Below are 27,908 nucleotides of genomic sequence, written 5' to 3' on the forward strand. Positions count from 1 at the left end.
ATAGATATATTGTACCTGTGTGTTGTTTATGAAGACAACGTGGGGCTATCCACTTCCTGTTTACTGCGCAGTGTCAGGTGCGCTTGCCCTTTCCGTGACATCACTCTAAACCAATGAAATTGCAGATAATCGAGTGCGTCTCGAGGTGTGGGTCACAACCCTTGACCTTTAAACGTCTGGCACGAAGTTCTAAGTTGATGTTGATGTTTAGAGACTGATACGCATTCTGTCTTTCTGTCTGTGAGTACTTTAAGCATATTTTATTAATTTTTATGTTTCATATACGAATTAGATCAATGTCTTAACGACTTTCCACGCTTTTGGCCGACAAAGCAGCGAATTAAGCGTTAGAGACAGCCGCCATTTGGCATATTTTCAGCGATTTTTTTATACCAGAAAGTTTTATGAAGGGAAATACATTTGAATACAAAAACACTGGTTTCGTTGTGAAATGTTAAGCAATTTAAATCTGCGGTGTCACCTGGCTGGCTCCTACGCTGAACGACTGTCAAACCCGGTGTAAACATAACCTTTCAGCTTGCTCCATGTGAGGGAAGTGCATGACCTCTCAGTGTTTCGTCCTGATTGACTCGGTCAGGGCTTTCATTTTCGTAATGCGTAATTTTTGTTATAATTAATGACGATTTTTCATTATGTTCCCATTTGATTGAAACTTAAAGCTCTCCTCGTAATTTTACGATAAAAAGCAACGGCAATTTCCAAGAATTGTAAAAATTAGCAACCAGACAATCTTGAAGCCAACGACCTTTGTCCTTTAGCATCGGCAGGGAAAAGTGGGTCATTTGCATATATTATTTAAATGAGTACTGTCTGGCACTATTGATTACAATGCATGCAACAGTTTTGTTACATAATCTATGTCAATTTCAACAGCTGACTACGTAGACTCTCATATTATGAAATTACAAGGAAACATTTTTATTCTGCTGGAGAGAATAAAGGAAGAAAAATGTCAATTTTTTTTTACTTTCATTTTTGTTTAATTACATTGACATTTGTATAGAAATTAATTAAAAATAATATTAACAACAACAGATTCTGATGGCACTGTTAGTTAATGCACAATTCAAACCTTTCATATGGAAACAATTTTTTTTCTTGCTGATTAGAGAATGACAAGTAGATGCTAGTAATATGTGACTGATTGAAATATCAATCATAAACAAAAAGTTGTATTGTGTATTGGAGGTTATAAATATATTCAGTAATGTAACAGCATGCATATATATATGTGAAGGTTGCATGGAGCATTGCTCAGCAACATGTAAATTATGGATGCTGTTAAGATTTAAAAAAAAACCTGAAATTGAAGTGTTCAAATCACTTAACAGTTCATTCAAATACATGTAATACATGTACATTTATCATAATAGCCTACATTGTTTAAAATGATTTGATGGCGAGTGGACTGGACAATGTTTGAACAGTTGTAACTAATAAGAATGCTTGAAATAAATGCAAAACAAATACAGGATTTTGAATTCAACACGGGTCATTGCTGTAGAACAAGCATTTGTGGATGATTTATTAAACGTCAACCCCTAAGTAACCATTACAAATACAATCTACATGTTGACATGTAATACATTGTATCCTCCCCCTTGTCCTTAACTATTCTCCTGATTTTTTATAAAGACATTTCAGATTTTTCATTGATTTTTGGTACATGATAAGAAAGATGTGTTTACAACAATAATGTAAATACAAGTTTTATCATATGGGTTACAAATAGTTTAATTTAGGGCCCAACCACAAAAGAGGGAAGTCACCCTACAGTGATTGCTCTGTTCGTCCGTTGCGTTCAGGCTTGTCTTTTGATATAATTTCGTGTGGGTAAATCACTTAGAGACAACATGTCACATACTATAGATAGTGGCCTTCAACCTAGAACTTTGACGTCAAGGTCAAAATGCTATTTTTTTCTGTGGCAAACTCGTGTCTTGTATTTAGGTGTGGGCTTTTGATATTTGGCATCTGGGTGAATAACTTAAAGACAATGTGTTGTATAGTATTAATGGTGACCTTTGACCTTGAACTTGACTTCCAGGTTAAAACTAATGATTTTTTCACAACTGTGTGTCATGACTGCATAGAGTTTTGCTTAACAAATTTAATTTGTAAGCATGACTGATGTAAAAGCTCAGCAGGACCTACAGAGAGGAACTCTATCATAATTATGTCTAGTTATTGGTTGTCACTGATTTTTTAGATTAAAGGCATGCAATTAACAAAAATAAAAAATTGAAAAAAACACCATGCTGATAGTTATTATTCTGAATTACAGATGTTTAACTGTTTTTTTTTTTTTTTTTGTAAGAGGAAAAATCAATTACATGTTTTAATTTGGTGTTGTACTGAAGGGTAGTCAAAAGCTTAATTCAGATGTTGTTTTCTGTAATATAAAGAAGATTTGTTTTGAATATCATAATAACTGTTGTTATTGTTTTTGAGTTATCAAACTTTTTATAGCAAAAAATTTAAAATCTGGTTTGCTGTCAATATCACTACCTATTGCTTTGGGTAGGTAATTTAGTTTGAATAGTTTTGGTATAGTTGAAGTTTATGTTCCACCTAGTTCAGCTTAATTAATAAATCCACAAGCCACTAGGTTCAAAAATTTCATAGAAATAAGACTTGGAATTTTTCTAACAATTTAATTCTTATTCACTGTATTGCATCCAACGTTTACATGTAATCAAGGTTCAGAATATAAGTGCTGTCAAGACTCAAACTTTGCGGGTATTGTTCAGGGTTTATAATTTATACTTTAGAGTCTTCACAGTTAACTTTTTTTTCAGACAAAAGCCATTCGGAGTTCCAAAGTTATGAAAGGTCCAAATGATTTTTCATTGGCCTTAAAAAAAGTCCTAAATCATCGGAATCAATGTCTAGTAAGAAGAATATCCTGTTATAACAAATTACATAACAACAAACACTCATTCAATTCAGACTATTTAGATATGTCAAAGAACCCCAAAATAAACAGAACACTACAACACCCCAAAACTTTGAGAAGTCCATTAGGATTCGTAAGAACTTAATTTTAAGGGCACAAATCAGATTTTAGGGACCTGGGCTATTGGGCCCTGGCTAAATTCGGAGACAGACTTAATAGCTGATCTGACCCAAAGGGAGGAACATTATTTAGCTAGATCCTTTGATATCAGTTTCCATAATATGAATGAAGGGTTCTCCATGACCTCTTTTTGCATGGGGCTGCCCATGAATTCAAAACGAGCACCATGCGTTAATTTGGTGTGCACCATGTATTCAGATTTGTGTCATGTATTGCAAATTGGCACTGTATTTCCCAATTACTCTTGCATATCAATGACATACATGTATACCTGTCATAAATCAATATAATTGGCGCATGTGTTTATTCTAAGAATGTTTTGATTGGTAATTTCCAGGTGGTTAATGTGTGAGGGAGTTAAACACATGTGTAAACAAATCTCAGATCTGTTGAAGTGGCGATAATCACCATTGGCAAAATAAATAATATTCAAATAAGCTGAATGACTTCTACTGTTTTATTTAAAGGAATAAAATTCGATAACTTTTCATTTATTAAAATATAGAAAGTATCAAGAGTTAAATACAATTTGACAATTTGGGAGGGAGTAAGACAATCTTAAATTTATACAACAATGTTTTAATAACGATGTCTGCATTTATCAGAAACAGAAAAGCAATCCAGTTTGCTTAAATTTTTTTGAAAGGATGCTGGATCGACTCCTAAAAACTCTAAAAGGTTGTTTAATGATACAGATTCAGACAAAAATGATATATAACTGTCTGTTAGTTAAGATATTGTGGTAAAATTATAAATAATTTGTTTAATGGTATCTACAAAAAACACACACCTGCAAAAGATTTTAACTTCCTATAGAGCTGTGGAGCTATGGTCAAGCCTGGGGAAGAGAAAACATGACCTTGGGATAATTGAGTTAAACAATACAAACAGAAAGATTAATCATTGTTTGATTGTTAATTTCTATATTGTAGCTTGTGCTATTAGATATGTCTCATTCTACTGCATCATACTTTCTTCGGCACTTTATTTTCTGTATGAAAGGACATGTGCCATGACAAAAATTAGTCCAACTTGAGAGTGAGCCATGTGTTCATTTTGATCCATGGAGATCCCTGAAAATGACTTATTGTCCTTAAACAATCCATGATTCAGGAATTTTATACATTGCATTATCCCCGAAGAACTTGAGATAAAGGATGCTACAGGCAATGTGAAGTCTGCCTCATAATATGACCTACATTTTGTACTGTAAAGGAAAATTATTGACCAAAGTATATGACATATGCAATGACTTTTCATTCTGTATTGTCAACTTTCCTTTCATCTGTGGCAACACCCAATTAGCATCTGCATATGGAGTTTTCATATCACAACTCATACATTATGCTAGAGCTTGTGCGTATCTACACCAACTTTTTTTTACCGCTCTAGACTTCTTACAATTAGGCTTCTGGAATAGGATTATATATTATTGCTACAAGATTGAAGGTCATCACTACAGAAGTTTTATGGTCATCATCATGAACTGATTTGTTCGTCGTGTCATAATTTTTCTTTCCTCTTTTGTCTGCCCCAGACTTTAGAATTTATGAACAACTCGGCAGGTCTTTCTAGGATAGCAGAGGACGTCCACTGTACTGATGCACATGGTCCATGCTCCCAGCTTTTAGTGGAGTCCGAGTTGTTCATATACTTTTATTACTTTATTTGGGTTGTTTTATGTTCTTAGTTGTATATGTCTGTTTTCCTTGTCTTGTCTCTGTCCCTGGATTGCGTTCTTTTGATTTCTGCTGGAATCTTGGTTCCCTTGATAACTCTCTGACTTTTTAAGTAGGGACTATTGTATTGCAAGATACACTTCTGAAAATATCACGTTTTGATAATGCAGAAGAAATTTATCATGTTAAACTTATTTTTAGATTGAAATAGATGTCATCTCAGGAGGAGGGAAGCAACTCCATAACTTCTCCCACCAGTGGTGCATCAGTTGGCAGATTCTTCTCTATGGAAGGTGGAATGAGTGATAATATCATCCATGTGATAAATCCTGCAACTCTAGGATCATTAGCCAGTGTGACATCATCAGCATCAACAGGTTTACCAGCTAACATGCAGACAATAACAATACAACCTGGTACTTTCCCAATACCAATTAACTTGGCACAACAGATGGTAAGCTCATACATGTACTTCCCCAATACCAATTAACCTGGCACAACAGATGGTAAGCTCATACATGTACTTTCCCAATACCAATTAACCTGGCACAACAGATGTAAGCTCGTACATGTACTTTCCCAATACCAATTAACCTGGCACAACAGATGATAAACTCATACATTTACTTTCCCAATACCAATTAACCTGGCACAACAATTAGTAAGCTCATACATGTACATGTATTCTATGCAACTATGAACAGTTGTAAAGAATACTGACTTAGTAGGTTATAGCACTTTAGCTTTATATTTGATACATTTTTTTGCCTTTATTGTTGTTGTGGGTGGTATTATAATGTCTTCAATGATAAGGATTATATGTTTCATTTGGAGCTTGAATTTGTAAAAAAACACAATTGGTCAATTTATGCAAACCAACATTTTATTTTTAAAATTCATTACTGAAACTGAAACCATCATTAATAGAAACACAAATAGTTCAACATCACTCTAAGTTATATTTGAAATACACATTTACTCAAATTAAAGAGATTCATGTACAAATGCTGCCAAGTTAAATATTAAATGTTAATGTTAAACTGTTTCAGAAAGCATACTAATAAGTAAAGCCAGTTGGTGATTCTATCCAGAATCGATTTTCTTTCTTTTCTAATATTTTGAAATGGAATTTAATATATTTTCTTTCTTGTTATTTTGATGTAGATAGCCACTCCTTCTACAGCTCCATCAGTTACTAATGGTAACCAACAACAGATCATTATGTCTAGTGCTGACCTGGCTGCCAAACTAAAGGATGGATTACCTACACAAGTCCTCCAAGTACCCACTGGTGGATTTTCTGCAGCTAATGTTGACTGGGCTGCTAAGCTCAAGGTCTACTACTAATTTCTAAGATTAAATTGTTACATCAGGTTTCAAACTGTTTTCTCTGCAAATACTTGTCACAGTCATTTGGTGAGATATAATTTCAGGCTTGGTCAAACCAATTTCTGTTTGATATCTTAGTTTATGACCATGTACTGAAGTTTGGTGTGAGGGTATCACTAGAGGGCATTGGCTCCAAGATTATTATACCCCTTGCTTGAAAAATGGGAGGTACATGTATGTAGTGATAGTCTGTTCATCTCCATTTCTAATCCACAACTCCTCTGAAACAGCTGAATTATGCACCTTCTATTTTGTTTTCCAAACTGAATGTTTTAATTTACTTATGGGTTTCCTATTAGGTTTTTGGAGGAGTTAGATTAACTCCAAGTGAGCAAATTTTCTAGTTTCTGTACTTAAAATTAATGTAAGTGTCTTTTGGTTTCTTTCCAGGAATTACAGCATGCCCAGAGGATTGACAGACTGAGAGATGAACAATTACAGATCAGACAGAGAACTCAGATGAAAATAGAAACCAAATTTGATCCATGTGTGGTTTGTGGAGACAAAGCTTCAGGTAAATTGAGATCCGAGTCTAGATAAGGAAAAATGTCCCTCTTCTTTGTCAGAGCCCTAACTTGCTGCTTGATAGGACTTAGATTTGTAAGTTTTCTCAGCTAAACAGTTTTCCTAGCTTTTGCTTGGCAGAATACTTCTATAAATAATTCGTCTGAGTATAGCTGAAATATTGCTGCTCGGATGTTAAATCCCAACAATCAGTCAATCAAACTATAAATAATAAGACCTTATGTGACATATAATTCATCATCTTCTAGCCAAAACTCACTTTCCGGTCTGACAGCATTAGATAGTTTTTGGAACAAATGGGATATCCTTAGCTCAACATCACATGCAACCTTATGTTTTTTTTTTCACCAACTTGATCAGTCAGCATTTTTACATGCAGTCAAACCTTGGTATCTCGAACTGCAAGGGACCATTGAAATATGTTCAAGTTATCTGGAGTTTGAAAAATTGAAGTTAGTATATTTCTGGATTTTTTCGTTGCCGGTCCATGTTTGACTTAGTCGTAAGAAATTGCTAAGTTTGGTAACTTCTCATATAGAAGTGTTTTTAATATATCTCCAAACCTTTAGGTCAAGTTCTGAAAGGGGCTAAAAGTGTTCAGCGTGATGAAATCTATCTCTGGTCAATTTTTGGTTTTAATCTGTTAAGCCATGTTGGAGTTATTGCCCTTTTTTGAAGTTTTTTTCCTATTTTTGATGTTATTATTTGGTCACCTGGCCAAAGGACAGATGAGCTATTGCCATCACTTGGTGTCTGTCATCGTTGTTAACAATTATTCAAAACTCTTCTCCTCAGACACTACATGACCAATTAGAACCAAACTTGGTGTGAATGTTCTTTGGGGTATCCTGCATAGATCTGATGTGGGGATTTTTGATCCGTCAAAAAACATGGCCACCGTTACCGTCATTTTAACCTGTTAAGGTCCCACTAACCACTTCTGGGTCAAATGGACACCCCCTATTTAGTACCAAAAACATACTGAACTTAGTCCTATGCATTGTAAGTGCATTATTTGTGTGTATTCTGATTAAAAGTAGTTAAAATAAAGCTGAGAATGTGTACTTTAAAATCATATTTGTAATTGACTACAAAAGTGTATGAATTGTTTACTTGTGTGAGTAATTTGCCTCCATGCTGTCAGTTAGCAGAAAAGGTAAAAATGTTGATTTTCAGTATTTTTTATTCAAGTAAATTTTGTGAAGAATTTCTACAGACATCGTACGATTATAGTAATGATTTTGAAAGCCTTATTATCCAAGCTTTGCAGTGGTATGCAACTTTAAGGTGTCATTTGTCCTGGGAAATGTTAAAGTTGTGTTCAAGAAATCCTGGGTGTTGGAGCTATCCGAGTTCGAGCGAGTGAAGTTCTACTGTATAATAAGGCATGTGATTAATATCTTGTTCAATCACTTCATCTTTGCCAGTGTGTTGAAATACAAAATTTTGAAAACTGATCTTTAAATATATTTTGTGGAAATTAGAATTTTGTCAGTTGAATTACAAATGTGTATAAACAAACTAAGTGTACTTATGGCTTTATTACAAGTAAGGGTATGATTAAATACCCAACTTATAAATCGAGATATTTGTTTTACAAGAATGAATTGGTTGCTTTATCTGCTTCTAAATTAAAAAGAATTCCTTGAAACATTACAGGTAGACATTATGGGGTAATCAGCTGTGAAGGATGTAAAGGATTCTTTAAGAGAAGTATTCGTAAACAGCTTGGCTATGCATGTCGTGGTGGCAAGGATTGTCCAATAAACAAACCGCATAGAAACAGATGCCAGTATTGTCGATTACAGAAATGTCTGGCAGTTGGGATGAGAGCTGAATGTAAGTATCTGAACATATTCACAAGCTGTTGTGTACAACAAAATTTGACCTACATTTCTTTAATTTACTGTTATTAGGTTAAAGTTAGCAAGTTATTGGTAAAATTTTGTGCTGTTGCGAAGTAAAGAAAGATATCCTTTATTATGAAACTGTAATCTTGAATAATTTAGTTATAAAGATTTTGACATACTGACCTTAAATTAGTAAGTGTCTAACTTGTCAATCAAGTTTCCTTCGGTGGATGTTATATCCAGTTCATTAAAGAAAAATGAGAGTTAGCTATGAAATATAGCATTCTGACTATTTACCTGTAATTGTCCAAATATTATACAAGTTGAATATCTCCCAAACTGATATGTTTATTGGAATTTATAGCTGTCCAACAAGAACGAAAGCCTCCACCAGATAAAGATGCTCCACGACAACCAATGGCTGTATCAACCTCCACACAGAAGATCTACATAAGGAAAGATTTTACCAGTAACTCTGCTTCAGTTCCTGTGTTTAATCCAAAAGTAAATCTTTTCTTTACTGCAGTAACTTGAAAACTTTCTTTTTGGTATATCTTGCTAATTTCTGTTATGCTAGAAACATCCAGTGAAACTTATTTTCTATTCAAAACGGGAAAAAAATACCAATCACATGGTATTTGTGAAGTACCCTTTATATATATACATACTGTTTTTTTTTTTATCTAATTTCATGGTTAGAAGAAAATGACATTTTGTTTGGTACTTGAATTTATGGTATGTGGGTCAACATTTTTATTATGTCAACTGTTTATCTGTTTTTCCGTTAATGTTATTATCAAAACATTTTGTTTTTGTGATAATGTATTTCACAACAGAAGTTATTTTAATAAAGAATGAATGTAATGTATATAATACATATTAAGAAAGTTGTCATTTTCCTGTTTATAAGTTATTTAAAGTTCCGGTAAATCAAAATTCTTTGAATGAACTGGAATGAAAATGGTAAAATCCGTAGTTTACACTTTTACGACATCCATTAGGTCGAAATTAAAAATATGTTTGTTTGCAGTTTGCCGACTGACCTGATTTGAATGGCAGAAACAAAATTATTTTATTTATTACTATTGCCAAATCTCCTACGCATTTTTTTTTTTTTTTTTTTTGTGTGGGCCAAGATAGGGGCACCAACATTCTTTTAGCCGTCTCTCAATCCATGTCATGAAAACGCTAGGAAATTGTGCTAAGTGTTCTTTGTTTAAAGCGCCATCTCGACTTAATCAATGTGATTTTAAGATGGATGTCCAGCCTAACGAGGCTAAGGCCAAATATTCTGTTCCTCCGTCAAAATAAAATACATTAACACTTCAAAATTGTGCCATTTGTTATAAATATACATTTTTGCACTTAACAATTTCCCCAAAATATGTGACATGGAAATATCTTTAAGATGTGTTTAAAGACATCCCAATGATTTAATCCTTGATAAAAGTGTCTGTCTTTGACAAATAGCTAATGGCGTAAATTTTTTCAGTATATTTTAAATCTTTGAAGAGGTGATAACAGTAGTTCGTGATTTTGATCAAAAACTTAAATATGTAATTTTTGAAATTTTGAGAGATGTCCCGGCAAACACTTAGCAATGACACTAACAATATCTAAAGACCTAGACCTGGTGCTTGTGATGTAATGATTGGCTGAGCAAAAACACTGTCATCAATCACTAGTAAATGTTTCTAGTCTGGCATTGTTGATTTTGTTTTAAATAAGGAGTTTGTTCAATGATACATGTATTCTATTAGTACATTTGATATCGATTTTATATTTTTGCCCATATATAACAATCATTTACAAAAGATTCAAGAAAGATGTACATTTATGATTCAAGATATGGAATGTTACCATTACAAATTAAAGTATTAATGATAAAACTGATACACACTTTTTGTATAACATCATAAACAACAAAGAAATCGGGATAATGTAATAAAAATCATAAACGATACGAAGACTAACTTATTACCTCACAAATGTCACATCCCTTATACATTTTATTCTGCATTTCTTCCTCTCAATTTCAATGAAATAAACTGTTTTCCCTACCTACCGACCCAAGCTTCAAATCATTGGATAGAGGAACAGCAAACAAACATAATTTTATGTTTGGCCTTAGTGGTGGAGGAATGGAAACAGTGGAGATAAACAAACGTATCTCTATATCTTTATGTTTTCACTAACATTTAACAAACTAAAGTAGACCCAAGATTAATTAGTGTTCATAAACAGTAGATTGTTGTTTATTTAAACAGTTACGGGTTGACAGTATGTTGACAACTGGATATGGCTTCAATGACATGTTAACGATGCTGAGATTTAAGGTGGTTTTTCATCCAAGAAGATAATTGTTCTTTAAATTCTTGATTGTGTGGTTTCACCACCCACAAAAACCACAGAAAATAATTACCTCACAAATAATAAAGAAAACACTGTACCTTTCATTAGAAAATAAATGGTGATTATCTCCTTGAGGTGTTTTAAAGGAAATAATGTAGTTTTGTGATGATGATATAAAAATTGAATACATACAAAATAACATCAGTTTGAAGTTGAGAAGAAAAATATCCCAGTGAGACTTTTATGGCCAGATGTGGTGTTCTGTTGAGGTTTAAAATATTGACATCACAGTCTTTAATATCACATCTGTATTCTGATATAGAAATATCAGGTAATGAAAAAAAACAATGGATAAATGCTAAATTGTTAATATATAATATTAAATGTAAGTATTAGTAAGAATCAGGCAAAATGGGAAAAATCAGAAACATGCATGTCAAAACCCCACTGATCTGACAGTATAATTTAGCTTAAGGATGCTTTCTCTTTTTTGAAATACCATTATTTGATCTCTGCATTAATGGGATTGTTCACTATTTTTTCAATAGAATGTGAGGAAAATGACATTTTTGACAGAGTTATCTGCCCTTGAAATTTTCATTTCAGTGCATGTCGATGAAATTAAAACTCAATTTAGCAAAATGATATGGAAAATTTTGTCATGTGTGCTAGATTCTGAGGATGCAGATAATCAAATTAAACTCTAAATGCTTGGTTTTCTCATACCATGTTTCACTCACTGCCTGATTCTGACTTAGACTGACACTTAAATGCTATATTATATTTACATACAAGGTTGCATGTTGCCGAAAAATGATGCTCTGCCTTGAACAAAATACTTCAAGTGTTAAAGTTATATCTGTTGGATGTTATATTACAGGTTGAGTTCAGAAGTGGAGAACAACAACAACAACAACAACAACAACAGAGTGGAAGTACAAACTTACTGGCTAATCTACAGGAGAGAATCATGGAAACTGAACATGGAACTGTACTGTTGGGTTCAGGGCAGGCTGTTCCTTCCTCTGCTAATACAGGTAATCAATACCAGCCATACATTAACATCCTGAACATGGAACTGTTCTGCTGGGGTCAGGGCAGGCTGTTCCTTCCTCTGCTAATACAGGTAATCAATACCAGCCATACATTGTAATCAATACCAGCCATACATTAACATCCTGAACACGGAACTGTTCTGCTGGGGTCAGGGCAGGCTGTTCCTTTCTCTGCTAATACAGGTAACAAATACCAGCCATACATTAACATCCTACTTTATCTAGTATAGAAAATAATGAGAAACCTTTTTTACTTAAGGATTTTCACACATACTGTAAAAGTACTTATATTCTTGAGTATCAATTTTCATGGTTTTGGGGGAGAAGCACAAGTTCGTGGATTATTGAATTTTCTGGTTTTGATGATCCTGTCATACAATTTAAAGTAAATAATTCTTTTCCTTGGGAATCAAACATCATGGCTTATCTTACCCATGAAATCCAGGAAAATTGCTACCCCATGAACAATAGTAGGTTCAAAGTATTTACATTTGTAGATGTCTTTTGTTAATCAAGGATTTAAAGTCTTTGAAAGGTAGGTAGTTCTTGAGGCTTAGAAATTGTACTTAAACTAATTTGGTAGAAGTATAATCACATGCTCAAAAGGAAAGATTCTGTATTTTCTGATATAAGCCTGTTTTTTGAATAATATCAAATGAAGATTATCAAGTAAAAGATCTGAACTGAATAAAGCATTCTTTTATTGTAAGTGCTATGTTTTCTATTTATACTGATGTTTTTTATTCAGATCTGAGTACCCTTGCTAATGTGGTGACTACTTTAGCTACCATGGGTAAAAACAATGAAGAAAATCAAGACCAGAATCTCAACAACCCACAACAGCAACAGCAACAAGAGCAGACGGTCACTTCCAATGTCTCTTCTGCTTCTGGACAAAGTTCTGTTGCTAAGGCTTTTGATACACTGGCTAAAGCTGTGAATCAAACTAGTCAGGTATTCACTCAGGGTGAACCTAAAACTATACAGAATTTGTTGTCTGCTATGGTAATTATATCAGTTACATTGCATGAGGCTTAGTTCTAAGGCTAGTAGTTTGCTTATATTATACCAATACTCTGTAAGTCAACACTCATCTAAAGAATCAGGCAAAAGCAAGAAAAAACTTCCATTCTAACATGGAACTGATAATATCATTTATAGTATACATGAATATTTATAGAAAGTATCAATTTTCTGTCTGAGATTATTAACTGGTTTTTATTTTTTCCAATTTAATTATTTAAAAATAATGATAGAAGAAATCTCTCAATAAGCTCTGTTCCATGAAATACTGTAAACATATTCATTTTTGCCTGTATCAGTTTCATGGTTTCAAAAAATTGTTACAGTCATATGGTGTTGAATACTAGTCCATATAAAATTCAGGCACTGCCTATGGTATGGTGATTCATGGTGTAGAAAAACCCACAGAACAAACAATGCATTTTTGGTCCACATATGCTATATAATTTCTGTATTAGATTGGTATTTTTGAGAAACCACACTTTAACCTCCCATGAAAATCAACCAAAGCAAACCAAATCAAGAACCATAACTCTTGCAAAGTGCCATTATCATGTACAATCTATATAAATTGTTTCTCATAAGTGCAACGCCCAAATAATTCTGAATAAGAAACAAGCATAAATTCCATGGCTTTTTGACATGCATGAAATGCCTCTTATCTGATTTTATAGACTGCTTCTCAAGTAAAAACAAAATTTGAGGGTACTTTTTTGTGGTTTTCTGTTCACCACAAAAATAGTGAAAATTAGTTGTGTTTACAGTAATAATACATTGTAGTTATAGAGCATTGGTTGTTAAATTGTATGATTTTTGTCTTAGAATACTTGGATTGAGTTGGACAGTGTGAGTTCACTTTCACTGGTTGTGAGGAATGGGAAGAGGGGCATGAATGTGTGTTACTTTGCTGTTTCCATTTTGTTTTTGGGTGTTTTTTTTTCTGTGGCCTTATTCATTTTTGCTTTTGCTTGATGTTTTAGGACTTTGCATATATATACTGTTTTTCTACTAGTTTATCAAATACATGTATCATTTTCACATGTATGTTTATAATATAGAGTTTGGAGATAATTTTTGCCACTTAAAATTGTATTTTTGAACATTGACAGAATACATGTTCACAGGGAATATATATTTATTGCTGGTTTAATGAAGTTAACTAAATAATAAACATAACTCAATTGTTAGATTGTTCAAAGAAAATAGATATTTAGAAATGCACATGTGCAAAGAACCCATTTTGCGGCTTTCTCGTTTTAAAAAAATGCTCCATTTTGACAGTAAATCAACACTTGTCAAATGATCTCACAAAAGCAATTCCTTCATGCCACTCCAAAATTCAATGAAAAAAGAATAATTCAAGGGTATAAATTAATCTTCAAATCACAAGACAAGCTCATTATTTTTCATAAATAGAACTATGAAATCTATTATGAAAACAAGTATCTGATTCTATCTGTTAAATTGGAGTCATATTTTATAGCCAAAATCACTTCCATTAGTACTGTTGTATAGTTCAGTCCTTATTTTGGAAGAAAAAAAAGAGTATTTTTAGCTTGAAAAACGGGGCTGAAAATGAGAACCTGGCAAATATGGTCATCTGACTCTAATGTGCTCTATATTCATACTCCATATGAAGGTTTTTGTTTATATTTTATACCAAAATATTGTACTATCATTCCATTTACATACTGATAAAGTTTCTTAATTTTAGTACAAAATATAGAATAAACCATGGTAATGGCTGATGTTTTTGATAAGCACTAGTATCTACTTTAGCATGATTCAATACTAGTATCTGTCAGTAAGTGCACAGTAAACCTTGGATGGTATTTGTTACTGATTAATTCTCTTTTCTTACAGAATATGGACCATTCAAACTTAGTTGATGGAAGTTTAGACCAGTCAGTGTCTAGTTTAGACCAATCATCAGCTAGTTTAGACCAATCAGGATTGAGTATGGATACGTCTGCAATGAGTGCTGATTATAGTAGAGACTTTGTAGAAATTGATGGTATAAAAATCTGAATTTTTTTTTTCAACCAAAAAAGTGTGGCGGGAGAAAATATAAATATTCTATTATTATTATAAAGTCTGAGTGTTTTCTTAAATAAATGTTCATCACTCTCTAAAAGTATATACTTCAGGTATCTATTACTTCAACACTATGCAGTAAACTAATTACTTTTGTGATCAAAATTCAATATGCTACCCTTCAATGTATACGAATCATTTAGGTAAATAAATAAATGAGGCAGTCTGTCACAATATCCAAAGTACAGATGATGACTTTTTTATACTCCCAATCTGAAAAATACAGGGGAATACCTGTGTTTGTCATTCCTTAACACTTTTTTTTTGTAACGGATTTCTCAGCTTCTTTTGGAGGGAATGCTTAAATATTTATAGTTTTTTATTTATAACTTTGTCATTGGGTAAGTTATCTTTTTTTTTTTTGGTTACAAATTTCTCAGCTTCTATTAAATGCTGGCTATTGATATGGGTATACTGAATCGTGAAATGCGTTTTCATACTCGTATGACATCTACTTTCTGTTAGCTGACAAAGTGGGGGTATCTCATGTTAGCTGTTGCTTACAGAATTTGTTTTTAAATGTCCTAATTCATTTGACTAAACTTAGTGTTTTCAGACAATATTCTTCATACATGTCCTTTGTATTACAGGTCCAATATTGACATCATCTAATTTCCAATTCAACCTGACCACACCGTCTCCAATGCCTGCCTATCTAAATGTCCATTATATCTGTGAAAGTGCTTCTAGGCTCCTGTTTTTGTCCATGCATTGGACAAGATCAATACAGGCCTTCCAGGTGTTAAGGTAAGATCATGCTTTTCGAAATCTTCAGTAAAAGAATTGTAAACAAACTGGAAATACATGGCCACATTAGAAAGGTTAACACACAAAATGTACAAAACATAAAAAAGGTATAGGTAAAATTAAATGTTAACATGTACAGAAATAAACATTTGAAAGCAAAATCTCTGTAATATAAATTATTTAAAGAAACTTAACATATTATCTTGACAAAAAGAACTTTTTATTAGCTCAACTGGTCGTAGGCCATGTGAGCTATTGCCATCACTTGATGTCTGTCTTCGTCGTTAACAATTTCTTCAAACTACTTCTCCTCTGAAACTACTGAATAGATTTGCATGAAACTTATACTGACTGTTCCTTAGAGTATCCTGCACAAAATGACTGGATTTTTGATGGGTTAAAAAACATGGCCACCGTAACTAAAAATAGAACATAAGGGTCAGATAGCAGATTTTGCATATATCTCCAAAACTGTTAAGTTTGGCCAATATCTTTCAATTGCTGAAATATCCTTATTATAAGGCCTACAAAAGTCTCCAGGGATCAAAGTTGTCAGATGACTCCATGTAAGGGTTATTGGTCTTGAGAGGTGAAAAAAAGTTTTTTTTTTTGACAGTTTTCAGTCTATATCTTGAAAACTATGATAGATAGAAGAAAACTTTCAATTGCTGAAATGATTCTTATTATAAGGCCTACAAAAGTCTCCAGAGATCAAAGTTGTCACACGACTCCATATAAGAGTTTTGACAGTTTTCAGTCTATATCTTGAAAACTATGATAGATAGCAGGAAACTTTCAATTGCTGAAATGATTCTTATTATAAGGCCTACAAAAGTCTCCAGAGATCAAAGTTGTCACACGACTCCATATAAGAGTTATTGCCCTTGAAAGGCAAAAAGTTATGTTTTTTGCAGTTTTCAGTCTATATCTTGAAATTATAATAGATAGAATGAAACTTTTGATTGATGAAATGATCCTCACAATAAGTCGTACCAAAGTCTTCTTGAAGTCAAAATTGTCCGATAACTTCTTGTTAGAGTTATTGCCTTGAAAAGCAAAAATTTAACCAGGTGAGTGATTCAGGCTCCTAGGAGCCTCTTGTTCAGGATAATGACATATTGATGAATTGGAGACTTGTCAATCACATTCATTTCAGAGTTGGTACCAATCTGTTGGATTCATATTTAATACATTGACCAAGTTAAAATTTCATTGAATATTACATTACATATGGATCGTTCTCTTACAAGTTTGCAGTTTCAAGGTTAATCATACCAGCCAAGTAAAAGAAAAGTGTATTTTTTAAACGGCCTCAAAAAGTGTAAATATTAACCTGTAGTTTCAAATTATTAAAAGTAATACAAATCTTATTGATATTCTTGTTTGCTGTCAGTTTTACATTAATAATGTAAAAAGACCTAGTACTCCATGTTTTCTATTGGTCAGCTTGAGAACAAGTAAACTAATACTGTGAAAGTATTGTTTATGGGGTACCAATTTTCGTTGTTTTCTTGGGTTTGGAAAACCACAAATTTGGTTCCCAACTAAAGGAAATTTCCAATTCATTTGTACAATGGAGTTGTCAAATCCAGGAATTAAAGAATCTATGAATTGATGTTTCTTCTCTAAACGATGAAAAAGTACTGTCTCAGTAAAAGTAACATAGTATACTTTTCAAGTTAGATTGAGGCATCGTTCAAAAATTGCAATATAATTAATTGTAGCCAAGAAATACAGACAGTGCTAGTGAAATCCTGTTGGAGTGAATTATTTACACTTGGATTAGCCCAATGTTCACAGACCATGTCCCTATCAACAATATTAATGGCTATACTGAACCACCTGCAGACAGCGCTACATCAAGGTATGTTTGTCTCTATCAATATTGATGACTATACTGAACCCACTACATGTAGCATAACATCAAGGTATGCTTGTCTGTAACCAAAATATTAATGGCTATACTGAACTGCTTACATACAATATTACATCAAGGTATTTTAATGGCTATACTGAACTACATACAGACAGTGGTACATCAATGTATGATGGTCTCTATCCATAAAATTAATTACTATACTGAACAGATACATACAGCATTACATCTAGGTATGTTAATGGCAATACTGAACTACATACAGACAGTGCTGCATCGATGTATGTTGGTCTCTATCCAGAATGTAAATGGCTATTCTAAGCCACCCACAGATAGCATAACATCAATGTATGTTTGTGTCTATCCAAAATATTAATAGCTATACTGAACCATGTACATACAGCATTACTTCAAGGTAAGTTAATGGCTATACTGAACTACCTACAGGCAGCGCTACATCAATACATGTTGGTCTCTGTCTAGAATGTTAATGGCTATACTGAACCACCCATAGATAGCACGACATCAAGGCATGTTGGTCTCTATCCACATTGTAAATGACTATACTGAACCACATACATGCAGCATAACATCAAGTAATGTTTGTCTCTAACCACAATTTTAATGGCTACATTGAACAATTTACAGACAGCATTACATTATGGTATGTTTTATCTCAATCCAGAATGTTAATGGCTAAACTGAACCACCTACAGGCAGTGCTACATCAAGGTATGTTTGTCTCTAACCCCAATATTAACAGATATACTGAAATACTTACTGTTACATGAAGGTCTGTTTGTCTTTTACCCCAATATTAAAGGCTATACTGAAATACTTACAGTGTTACATGAAGGTCTGTTTGTCTCTAATCTCAATGTTCATGGCTATAGTGAACCACATACAGACAGTTTACATCAAGGTATGTTTGCCTCTATCAACAATATTGATGGCCATACTGAACCACATATATGCTGCATTATATGTTAATGGCTATACTGAACTACCTAGAGACAGTGCTACATCAAGGTATGTCTGTTTCTATTAACAATATTAATGGCTATACTGAACCACTCACATACTGCATTACATTAAGGTATGTTTGTGTTTAGATTGTTAATAGCTTTTCTGAACCATTCAGTATAGCCATTGACATTCTGGATAGAGACGGAACCACCTACATCAAGGTAGACCATTGAATTCAAGTTTACTATTAAGTCATGTTTTATTTCCATCATAATCCATTTTGAATGTCATAATAAGAGGGATATTGTTTATAGAATTAAGTTACCCAAGGCAATTAATCAGGTTTAAAGTTCTATGAAACTAGTGGGGGTAAAAAAATTGTTTTTGTTATTTGATCATGTTTATAAAGAAAATATGCCAGTTAAAGCAGAATTTTACCTGAGCAACTATTTATTAGCAAGTCTCATTTCAGTGATTCCCATGCAACTAGCAGTTCACCTTGAGATCCTTTATAAATTTTCTATTTAACATGAAAAACATACATAGGGGATATGTTTCCAAATTTAAATGAGAATTCATTGCATATTACTTGCAATTTCTGTCCTTGAAGCACTTTTCAAAGGAATCACAACTTTAATATGAAAATATGTAATTGATCAGTGATATTTCTTGCGTATGCTTTAAACAATATAATGAATTGGTTGACATGAAATAGTCCATGGAACTACTGTAGTCCTAATCTACCCATTCTATTTATAGATAAATCTTCGGCGGAACATATAAAGGTAGTAATAGACCACATTCTAAAGTTACAGAACTATATACAGACCATGCATCAGTTACATATAGATACAGAGGAGTATGCCTATCTCAAGGCTTTAGTGCTATTTTCTCCAGGTGAGTAGAAAGACTGAATGATATTTATTTTTAAAGTACTGCTTTTAAGAATAGTTATAAATAGTTATCTGATATTGCAACATAATGATGTCTACTTGTTGTTACTTGCTGTAAATTTACAATGGAGCTGTTAGAAGCAGATGTAGCTTGTTTTTCTACACTTCCTGTTACATATACTGTTTACAAGTGGCTTTCTTTGTTAGTTACTCATTTGGTTTTGATATTGTATACAAGCATTCGCTGTATGGTTTAAATGGGTTCTTATTGTATGCAAGCATTCGCTGTATGGTTTAAATGGGTTCTTATTGTATACAAGCATTCGCTGTATGGTTTAAATGGGTTCTTATTGGATGCAAGCATTCGCTGTATGGTTTAAATGGGTTCTTATTGGATGCAAGCATTCGCTGTATGGTTTAAATGGGTTCTTATTGGATGCAAGCATTCGCTGTATGGTTTAAATGGGTTCTTATTGTATGCAAGCATTCGCTGTATGGTTTAAATGGGTTCTTATTGGATGCAAGCATTCGCTGTATGGTTTAAATGGGTTCTTATTGGATGCAAGCATTCGCTGTATGGTTTAAATGGGTTCTTATTGGATGCAAGCATTCGCTGTATGGTTTAAATGGGTTCTTATTGGATGCAAGCATTCGCTGTATGGTTTAAATGGGTTCTTATTGGATGCAAGCATTCGCTGTATGGTTTAAATGGGTTCTTATTGTATGCAAGCATTCGCTGTATGGTTTAAATGGGTTCTTATTGGATGCAAGCATTCGCTGTATGGTTTAAATGGGTTCTTATTGTATGCAAGCATTCGCTGTATGGTTTAAATGGGTTCTTATTGGATGCAAGCATTCGCTGTATGGTTTAAATGGGTTCTTATTGGATGCAAGCATTCGCTGTATGGTTTAAATGGGTTCTTATTGGATGCAAGCATTCGCTGTATGGTTTAAATGGGTTCTTATTGGATGCAAGCATTCGCTGTATGGTTTAAATGGGTTCTTATTGGATGCAAGCATTCGCTGTATGGTTTAAATGGGTTCTTATTGGATGCAAGCATTCGCTGTATGGTTTAAATGGGTTCTTATTGGATGCAAGCATTCGCTGTATGGTTTAAATGGGTTCTTATTGGATGCAAGCATTCGCTGTATGGTTTAAATGGGTTCTTATTGGATGCAAGCATTCGCTGTATGGTTTAAATGGGTTCTTATTGGATGCAAGCATTCGCTGTATGGTTTAAATGGGTTCTTATTGGATGCAAGCATTCGCTGTATGGTTTAAATGGGTTCTTATTGGATGCAAGCATTCGCTGTATGGTTTAAATGGGTTCTTATTGGATGCAAGCATTCGCTGTATGGTTTAAATGGGTTCTTATTGGATGCAAGCATTCGCTGTATGGTTTAAATGGGTTCTTATTGGATGCAAGCATTCGCTGTATGGTTTAAATGGGTTCTTATTGGATGCAAGCATTCGCTGTATGGTTTAAATGGGTTCTTATTGGATGCAAGCATTCGCTGTATGGTTTAAATGGGTTCTTATTGGATGCAAGCATTCGCTGTATGGTTTAAATGGGTTCTTATTGGATGCAAGCATTCGCTGTATGGTTTAAATGGGTTCTTATTGTATGCAAGCATTCGCTGTATGGTTTAAATGGGTTCTTATTGTATGCAAGCATTCGCTGTATGGTTTAAATGGGTTCTTATTGGATGCAAGCATTCGCTGTATGGTTTAAATGGGTTCTTATTGGATGCAAGCATTCGCTGTATGGTTTAAATGGGTTCTTATTGGATGCAAGCATTCGCTGTATGGTTTAAATGGGTTCTTATTGGATGCAAGCATTCGCTGTATGGTTTAAATGGGTTCTTATTGGATGCAAGCATTCGCTGTATGGTTTAAATGGGTTCTTATTGGATGCAAGCATTCGCTGTATGGTTTAAATGGGTTCTTATTGGATGCAAGCATTCGCTGTATGGTTTAAATGGGTTCTTATTGGATGCAAGCTTTCGCTGTATGGTTTAAATGGGTTCTTATTGGATGCAAGCATTCGCTGTATGGTTTAAATGGGTTCTTATTGGATGCAAGCATTCGCTGTATGGTTTAAATGGGTTCTTATTGGATGCAAGCATTCGCTGTATGGTTTAAATGGGTTCTTATTGGATGCAAGCATTCGCTGTATGGTTTAAATGGGTTCTTATTGGATGCAAGCATTCGCTGTATGGTTTAAATGGGTTCTTATTGGATGCAAGCATTCGCTGTATGGTTTAAATGGGTTCTTATTGGATGCAAGCATTCGCTGTATGGTTTAAATGGGTTCTTATTGGATGCAAGCATTCGCTGTATGGTTTAAATGGGTTCTTATTGGATGCAAGCATTCGCTGTATGGTTTAAATGGGTTCTTATTGGATGCAAGCATTCGCTGTATGGTTTAAATGGGTTCTTATTGGATGCAAGCATTCGCTGTATGGTTTAAATGGGTTCTTATTGGATGCAAGCATTCGCTGTATGGTTTAAATAGGTTCTTATCGTATGCAAGCGTTATCTGTATGGTTTAAATAAGCTCTTATTGTATACAAGCATTCGCTGTATGGTTTACATAGGTTTTTATTGTATACAAGCATTAGTTGTATGGTTGAAATGGGCTCTTATTCATAACTTGAATTCAGCACCTAACTTACAGGCCAAAGAAATTTTGCTTTCACACTATACATCATATTACAACTGTACTAGAAATTGTGAATACTTCCTTTTTCTGCCAATTTACTGGCTGTAAGACAATTTAAAACATTGACATACAACATACCTGCACGCAAATGCATAATGGTTAACCTCACATAAATCAAAAATCAGTACTATTCACATAAAGGGTTTTAAAAAGACTATAATAACATATAACTTTAAAATGAGATATAATTTATACAACCAGGTAATATGTTATTAATGTACGATTATCTTACTATCCATATATGTCATTCTTGCTTTGCAAGATATTTTTTTAGACTTTTATGACTTTTCCCCTTCTATAAGATATAATCATTTGACAATTTATCTGTGTCCTTCAAATATTACAGATTTATTCTATCTCAGAAGTATAATGTCCATCTTGACAATATCAAAGTGTAAGATCTAATGTTTTAGATATAAAAAAAAACAAAAACAAAAACAAATACAGGTAATATTGTTCAATATGAGGCTGGTACTCAGTTTAACATCCATATGTATTGTAATCTTTCCTTAGTTTCCTGTTCACTTTTAAAAAGGTATAAAAAATATTAACTGTCCACAAATATAAGAATACAATTTATAAAAGAATAATGAATTGCAAGTACATGAATACAGCTTTATTTCCAACCATAAGGGGTAAATTCATAATTTTAGGAAAATATTGCAAGAAGCTGTATTTTTGCTGTATTTTTACAACTATTTTATGTTGTTTATTATAGTAAACAAACAATTGTCACATGTATAAACATTTTAACTTTCATTTTCTTTTCCAATTGTGTATTAAAAGAATATATATGTATATTTTTAGATAATCCATCATTGCTGAATGCTCCACAGATAGAAAAAATCCAGGACTTAGTCCAACAAGAGTTGCGAAGACATGTGGAACGAAAACATTCATCTAACCCAGATAGACTGGCTAAATTATTGTTGAGACTGCCACCATTGCATGGTATGACACCAAGCATCATGGAAGAATTATTCTTCGCTGGTTTAATTGGAAATGTACAGATAGACAGTATTATTCCATATATACTTCGCATGGAAACAGCAGAATATAATTCACAAATGGTTGGACAAGGGCTTTTAGGAGGTAATTCATCTCATGACACTACAGACTCATCTGTTACTCCACAGAGGGCAACAAAATCTAACTCCACTACGTCTGAACATTCAGAAACAACTAAAGGTTATTATGTGGAGACTGCCAATGCTTTTAGTGACAAAATAGCATCTTCTATTGGTCAGCTTGTGACATCAAACAGTGGAGGAGGCGCTCAATCTTTCTATGTTGAAACATCACAATCTCAGAACACAGACCAATCACAGAATCAGTTTACGTCACAACATTATGTTGACATTACACAAGCATCAAGTATGGAGAACACACGATCTGACTTGACACAAAGTGTGGAGGCTGCAATAGGCTCCCATGCTGTCTTACTGGGTGTGCCTGTTGCCTTGGCAGCAGAAACTATGGCAACATTACAACCTATGTCACATTCATCTATCTCTGTGTCATCAAATGGAACATCTCAGAGTTGAATCAAATTTAGTTGTTGTTTCTTTATTGTTAATTGTTATGGTGCAAAATTAATGGACGGTATTAAGTTTTTAAAAGGACACTGTTACCATCTTTCATTGTTCAAGCTGTGGAAAGCTTATGATCAGATATTTTTATCTTATTGCTGAGATTTTATAATGATTGAAAATAGAAAGTAGTTATTTGAAATTTAATTATAATATAATTTAAATAAGATGTTTTTTTTTCAAATAACATTTTTTACAGTTTGTGTTTAAAATCAACTTTTTGTCAGCTCTCATTTATACTTCAGAAACTATACAAGAAAGTTGATATTAGTTTAGGTATAAAGTCAATGTAGAATGAAGCTTTTATTTTATAAGACAGTGTAAGATGCAGGACATTTCATTCAGTAAATACGGATATTACATGTATTGTGATGTTTCTATTAGGCTTGGTTACCTACCTACTACCGAACTCCAATATGGAAAATTTAGTTATATGGTAATTTTTTTCTTCATATTGCTAAAACTAAATTAGATTAAGTTTTAAAAAATGATGACATCCTTTTTTTTAAATAAGCTTAAATTAAACAAATTTTTGTTGTCAAATGATTTTTAATTTATAAATTTTAGTGTTGTTCAATTATTTCTGTGTATTTAATGATATGATCTGTTGGACCTTTATACTAGCCATTGCTTTTTGTATTTTGTTTTTCAGTAAAAATAGATAATGGTAAAAATGATTAATGTGTAAAAACATTCATGGTGTTTCTCAGGTTCTATGTCACAATTCAAGTTAACATATATAAACATTAGATTGATGATTTAAAATGTATTGAACAGCATTTATATACGCATCTTGAATTGCAGATCAACTTTTTAAAAAAAAATCTGGAATAATTGATCATAATATCTACTGCATTAGCTAAAGTGCATTTAGGAGTAAAATATTTTCTCTACACAAATACTCCAAGAATACACACACTGTTTAGTTATTTGGTTCACTGAATTCATGTGCATTGCTGAATCATAACATGACATGACAATGAATTACAGATCAAAACTTTAACAAGTTGGTTACCAACATTGATTTGACTATGAAATGTCAAGAAAACCCTATCATGAATAACAGGAGATCTGCTTTTGACAAATAAAGCAATATTTGTTAGAGTTAGGGTTGCATTACGAGATATGTTTAACACAGTTATAGAGAGAAAGGTATCTGTGAACCAACTATACAGTTTTATTGCATTTTTTGTACTGAGATCATGAAATCAAAACTGTTAACTATTCATCATTATTTATATATCATGTTTTTTGTAAAATTATATCATTTTTCTCATCAAATGAGATTGATATTTTGGCAGTGGATACACCAATTTTATTTCTTGTTGATGATAGTCTCTAGTCATTCAGACCTACCTACAGTTAGCTAGTGAAAGAGTGAGGATCATGATATTATTGATATTTAAACTCATTTAAACTATTCTTATACTTCTGTTGTAAGATACAGTTAATTGAAAAGTTGGATCTGTCAGGTGGAAATTAATTGTTATGTGATTCAATTCATTGTCACAAGGATTAACCAAAACAGCAAGAAATAACATTGGTGTAGAATTTGATATTTCTGTTTGACAGAAAAAAAGCTGTATAATGCTTATATCCTTCTTTAAACACCTCAGTTGTCAAAATATTTGATAAATAGAATCGATAAATGGAAGCAAGATAGTCATTTATCAACATTTTATTTATGTATTAATATGATAATTTATTATATTTTATTTGTAAATTGTAATGCCCATGCTGTAAGGGTGATATATGTTGTCATATCATAATGAGCATTCATTTACTTCAAAATTTTATTTTTATTTCATCACTTTCCAAAATATTGTTTATGAATGTAAATATAATCACCCACTTACCTATCTTATTATGTTGACTTATACTCTTTAAGATGTTAAAACACATTTAAAACATTTGGAGATTGTTTCTGCTTTTATAAAAGATACTTAGATATTGGTAACAATAATGTTTTTAATTGCTTTTAGAATGTCATGTTTATTATATTACAAAATATCAACTTACTGTGGTTTAATATAATTTTGTGGGTATCCATTTTTTTGGGGTTTAAGGGAGAACAAGCTTTATTGAATGCTTGAATTCATGGTTTGTGGGTATATAAAACATTCCAGTAAAATTATTACCCAGCCAAACAACACTGACAGTTGAGACAGAAGTAATTATAATTGATAAATCCATTTCGTTTCTCAAACTATAAGTAAAAGTTCCAATAAATCAAAATTCATTTGATTGAAAAAATTCAGGGCACTGTTGTTACAGCTTTGTGTAATAGAGATGGTGAAACACTGAGTTTACCAAATACCAAAATCAGAATACTGAACTCCAATAATATGTTCATGGCTAACTGGAATAACATTACCCACAATGCTGATAAACAATTGATTTAATTAAACAATTAAAGGGGGAAAGAATGTTGACCAGAGACTGGTCTGATTACTTTCAATGTAATTGATTCAATTAAATTGATGATTACAGCATTTCTGAAAGTAATTGATTTAATTAATGATTACATAAGCAAGTAATCATGATTATATCTGATTACAATAACTATGAGTTAATTGAAAGGTTGGGAACATTTTGTTTATGTCATTTGTATTTTCCATAAGGCCTTAAATTCTTTAAATTTAACAGTAATATTATTTTTTAAAGCCTTATTTACTTGATTTAGTTTCCTTCTATATGACGTGTAAACCTGGAACTAACTTTCTTACACTTCTTATCTGAGTTCATTTTTATCCAAGGAGATAATTATTCATTGAATTCTTGATTTTTGTGGTTTCACAAAAATCACGACATTAAGTACCCCACAAATAAAAATGAAACCACAGTATTAAAAACTTCATTGGCTATCTACATGTGTAACTTTTACCATCTTGTGAAAACAAAATTATTACTTAGTTTTGTAACTTAGAAAAAAAAAATGAACAAGTGAATTATTTTACACAATCTACTGAATTTTTCTCTGTATTTAAACTGTCTTTATGTGTAATATTGACTGAGATCCGACAGATATGTAGACATAACAATTTATATTTGACTATTTTGAAGTATTTCTGAGGAGAGATTTGTTAATGATTGGCAGATCTTGCCATTGTTCTGTTTGTTGTTTTATTTCAGAGTATATAATTGTCTATGCTACAGAAATAAATTGATATTCTTAAATCTTTGTACTTTTGTTTCAGAAGTTTTATAATCCTATCGAAATGGATTTTCATAGGGCTATTTATGGTTAGTGTAAACCAAGATGCATTTGTGGATACTTAATTTGATGCTTCAGGGTGTCAGTTCAATTTCATTGCTATTTAATGTCATGAAAAACACCTCAAATATTTATTAAATAAATTAGGGACATATTTTGGGGGATTTTTTTCTTTGATTATTTTTATTTAGGAAATAACCACTCCCAAAAAACTTGATTTACATTATAATAATGCTAAGAAGTAAGGTGATCCAGAATATCAATACTTTGAATGTATGTTTATTTATGTGTATATCATTTCTTGGTTCGTCAAAAATATGTTTATTTGGATTCCCATGTAGCTTGAAGTTCATGATGGAAATTTCACATTTTGTGGAGAATGGTTTGACCAAACCAAGACAACTACAAGTTCCCCAAGAGTACCATCTTATGGATTTTGTTAAACTATAGAATGGGATTGCTGAGAATATATCGTTGAAGTACCAATTCTTAAAATTCAGATACTACCAAAAACAGGAAAATATGAAACAAAGATAATCTACATAAATACTGTAGACAAGGGAATTACATATGTTATATATATATAAATAAAAAATATTCAGCACACAATAACTTAAATAATTGTAGTAACATCTCCAACAACAAAAAAGAAGTGACATTAGATGCTTTGGAAGGGTAGACTTGTCCTGCTTTTCACATTGCAAACCAGTTAAATCCTGTAAGCATCTAGTTTGGTGGGACATATGTCCAGTAACTTTCTAATCAGTCAATCAAATTTTCACAACCATTAATCTCTGGATGATAGGTACCAGTGAGCATATGCCCTCTCTCTATAT

The 27,908-nt window shown here is 32.7% G+C and overlaps 2 protein-coding genes across 6 annotated transcripts in view; one reads left to right on the forward strand and one right to left on the reverse strand.

Moving 5' to 3' along the window:
* LOC148626803 (EGF domain-specific O-linked N-acetylglucosamine transferase-like) overlaps positions 1 to 553 on the reverse strand; it is a 31,480-nt gene extending 30,927 nt beyond the window's left edge. The window contains exon 1 of one of the 3 annotated variants that reach the window (XM_088596132.1): positions 1 to 553. Coding sequence is in view for 1 of the 3 variants with exons in the window: in XM_088596205.1 (XP_088452331.1) it covers positions 1 to 2 (2 nt within the window). In the remaining 2 variants the exon portion in view is untranslated. The other 2 variants (XM_088596281.1, XM_088596205.1) reach the window with 2 other exon arrangements.
* On the forward strand, positions 131 to 27,035 carry LOC148626804 (orphan steroid hormone receptor 2-like). 3 transcript variants are annotated; one of them, XM_088595845.1, is made up of 14 exons: positions 131 to 240; positions 4,978 to 5,230; positions 5,941 to 6,111; positions 6,556 to 6,679; positions 8,350 to 8,529; positions 8,905 to 9,044; positions 11,773 to 11,929; positions 12,696 to 12,952; positions 13,793 to 13,816; positions 14,834 to 14,984; positions 15,655 to 15,811; positions 17,536 to 17,675; positions 19,413 to 19,550; positions 23,077 to 27,035. In XM_088595845.1, the coding sequence occupies exons 2-14, from the start codon at positions 4,988 to 4,990 to the stop codon at positions 23,811 to 23,813; spliced, it is 2,619 nt and encodes an 872-aa protein (XP_088451971.1). In that variant the 5' UTR covers positions 131 to 240; positions 4,978 to 4,987; the 3' UTR covers positions 23,814 to 27,035. The 3 variants fall into 3 exon arrangements, with proteins under 3 accessions (XP_088451971.1, XP_088452045.1, XP_088452126.1); XM_088595919.1 differs by lacking the exon at positions 13,793 to 13,816; XM_088596000.1 differs by lacking the exon at positions 13,793 to 13,816 and having other exon boundaries at positions 12,696 to 12,901.
* The last annotated feature ends 873 nt before the right edge of the window (positions 27,036 to 27,908 follow it).

Source organism: Perna viridis, chromosome 1 (assembly GCF_037379345.1).
Source record: "Perna viridis isolate PV_CMFRI_1.1 ecotype Kerala chromosome 1, ASM3737934v1, whole genome shotgun sequence".
Classification (NCBI taxonomy): Eukaryota; Metazoa; Mollusca; class Bivalvia; order Mytilida; family Mytilidae; genus Perna; species Perna viridis.

Coding starts and splice junctions, on each gene's coding strand:
- LOC148626804 (XM_088595845.1), top strand. CDS start 4,988: ATGTCATCTCAGGAGGAGGGAAGCAACTCCATAACTTCTCCCACCAGT. Junction 15,812..17,535: donor CAGGCCTTCCAGGTGTTAAG/GTAAGATCATGC, acceptor AATTAATTGTAG/CCAAGAAATACAGACAGTGC. Junction 17,676..19,412: donor GCAGACAGCGCTACATCAAG/GTATGTTTGTCT, acceptor TTCTATTTATAG/ATAAATCTTCGGCGGAACAT.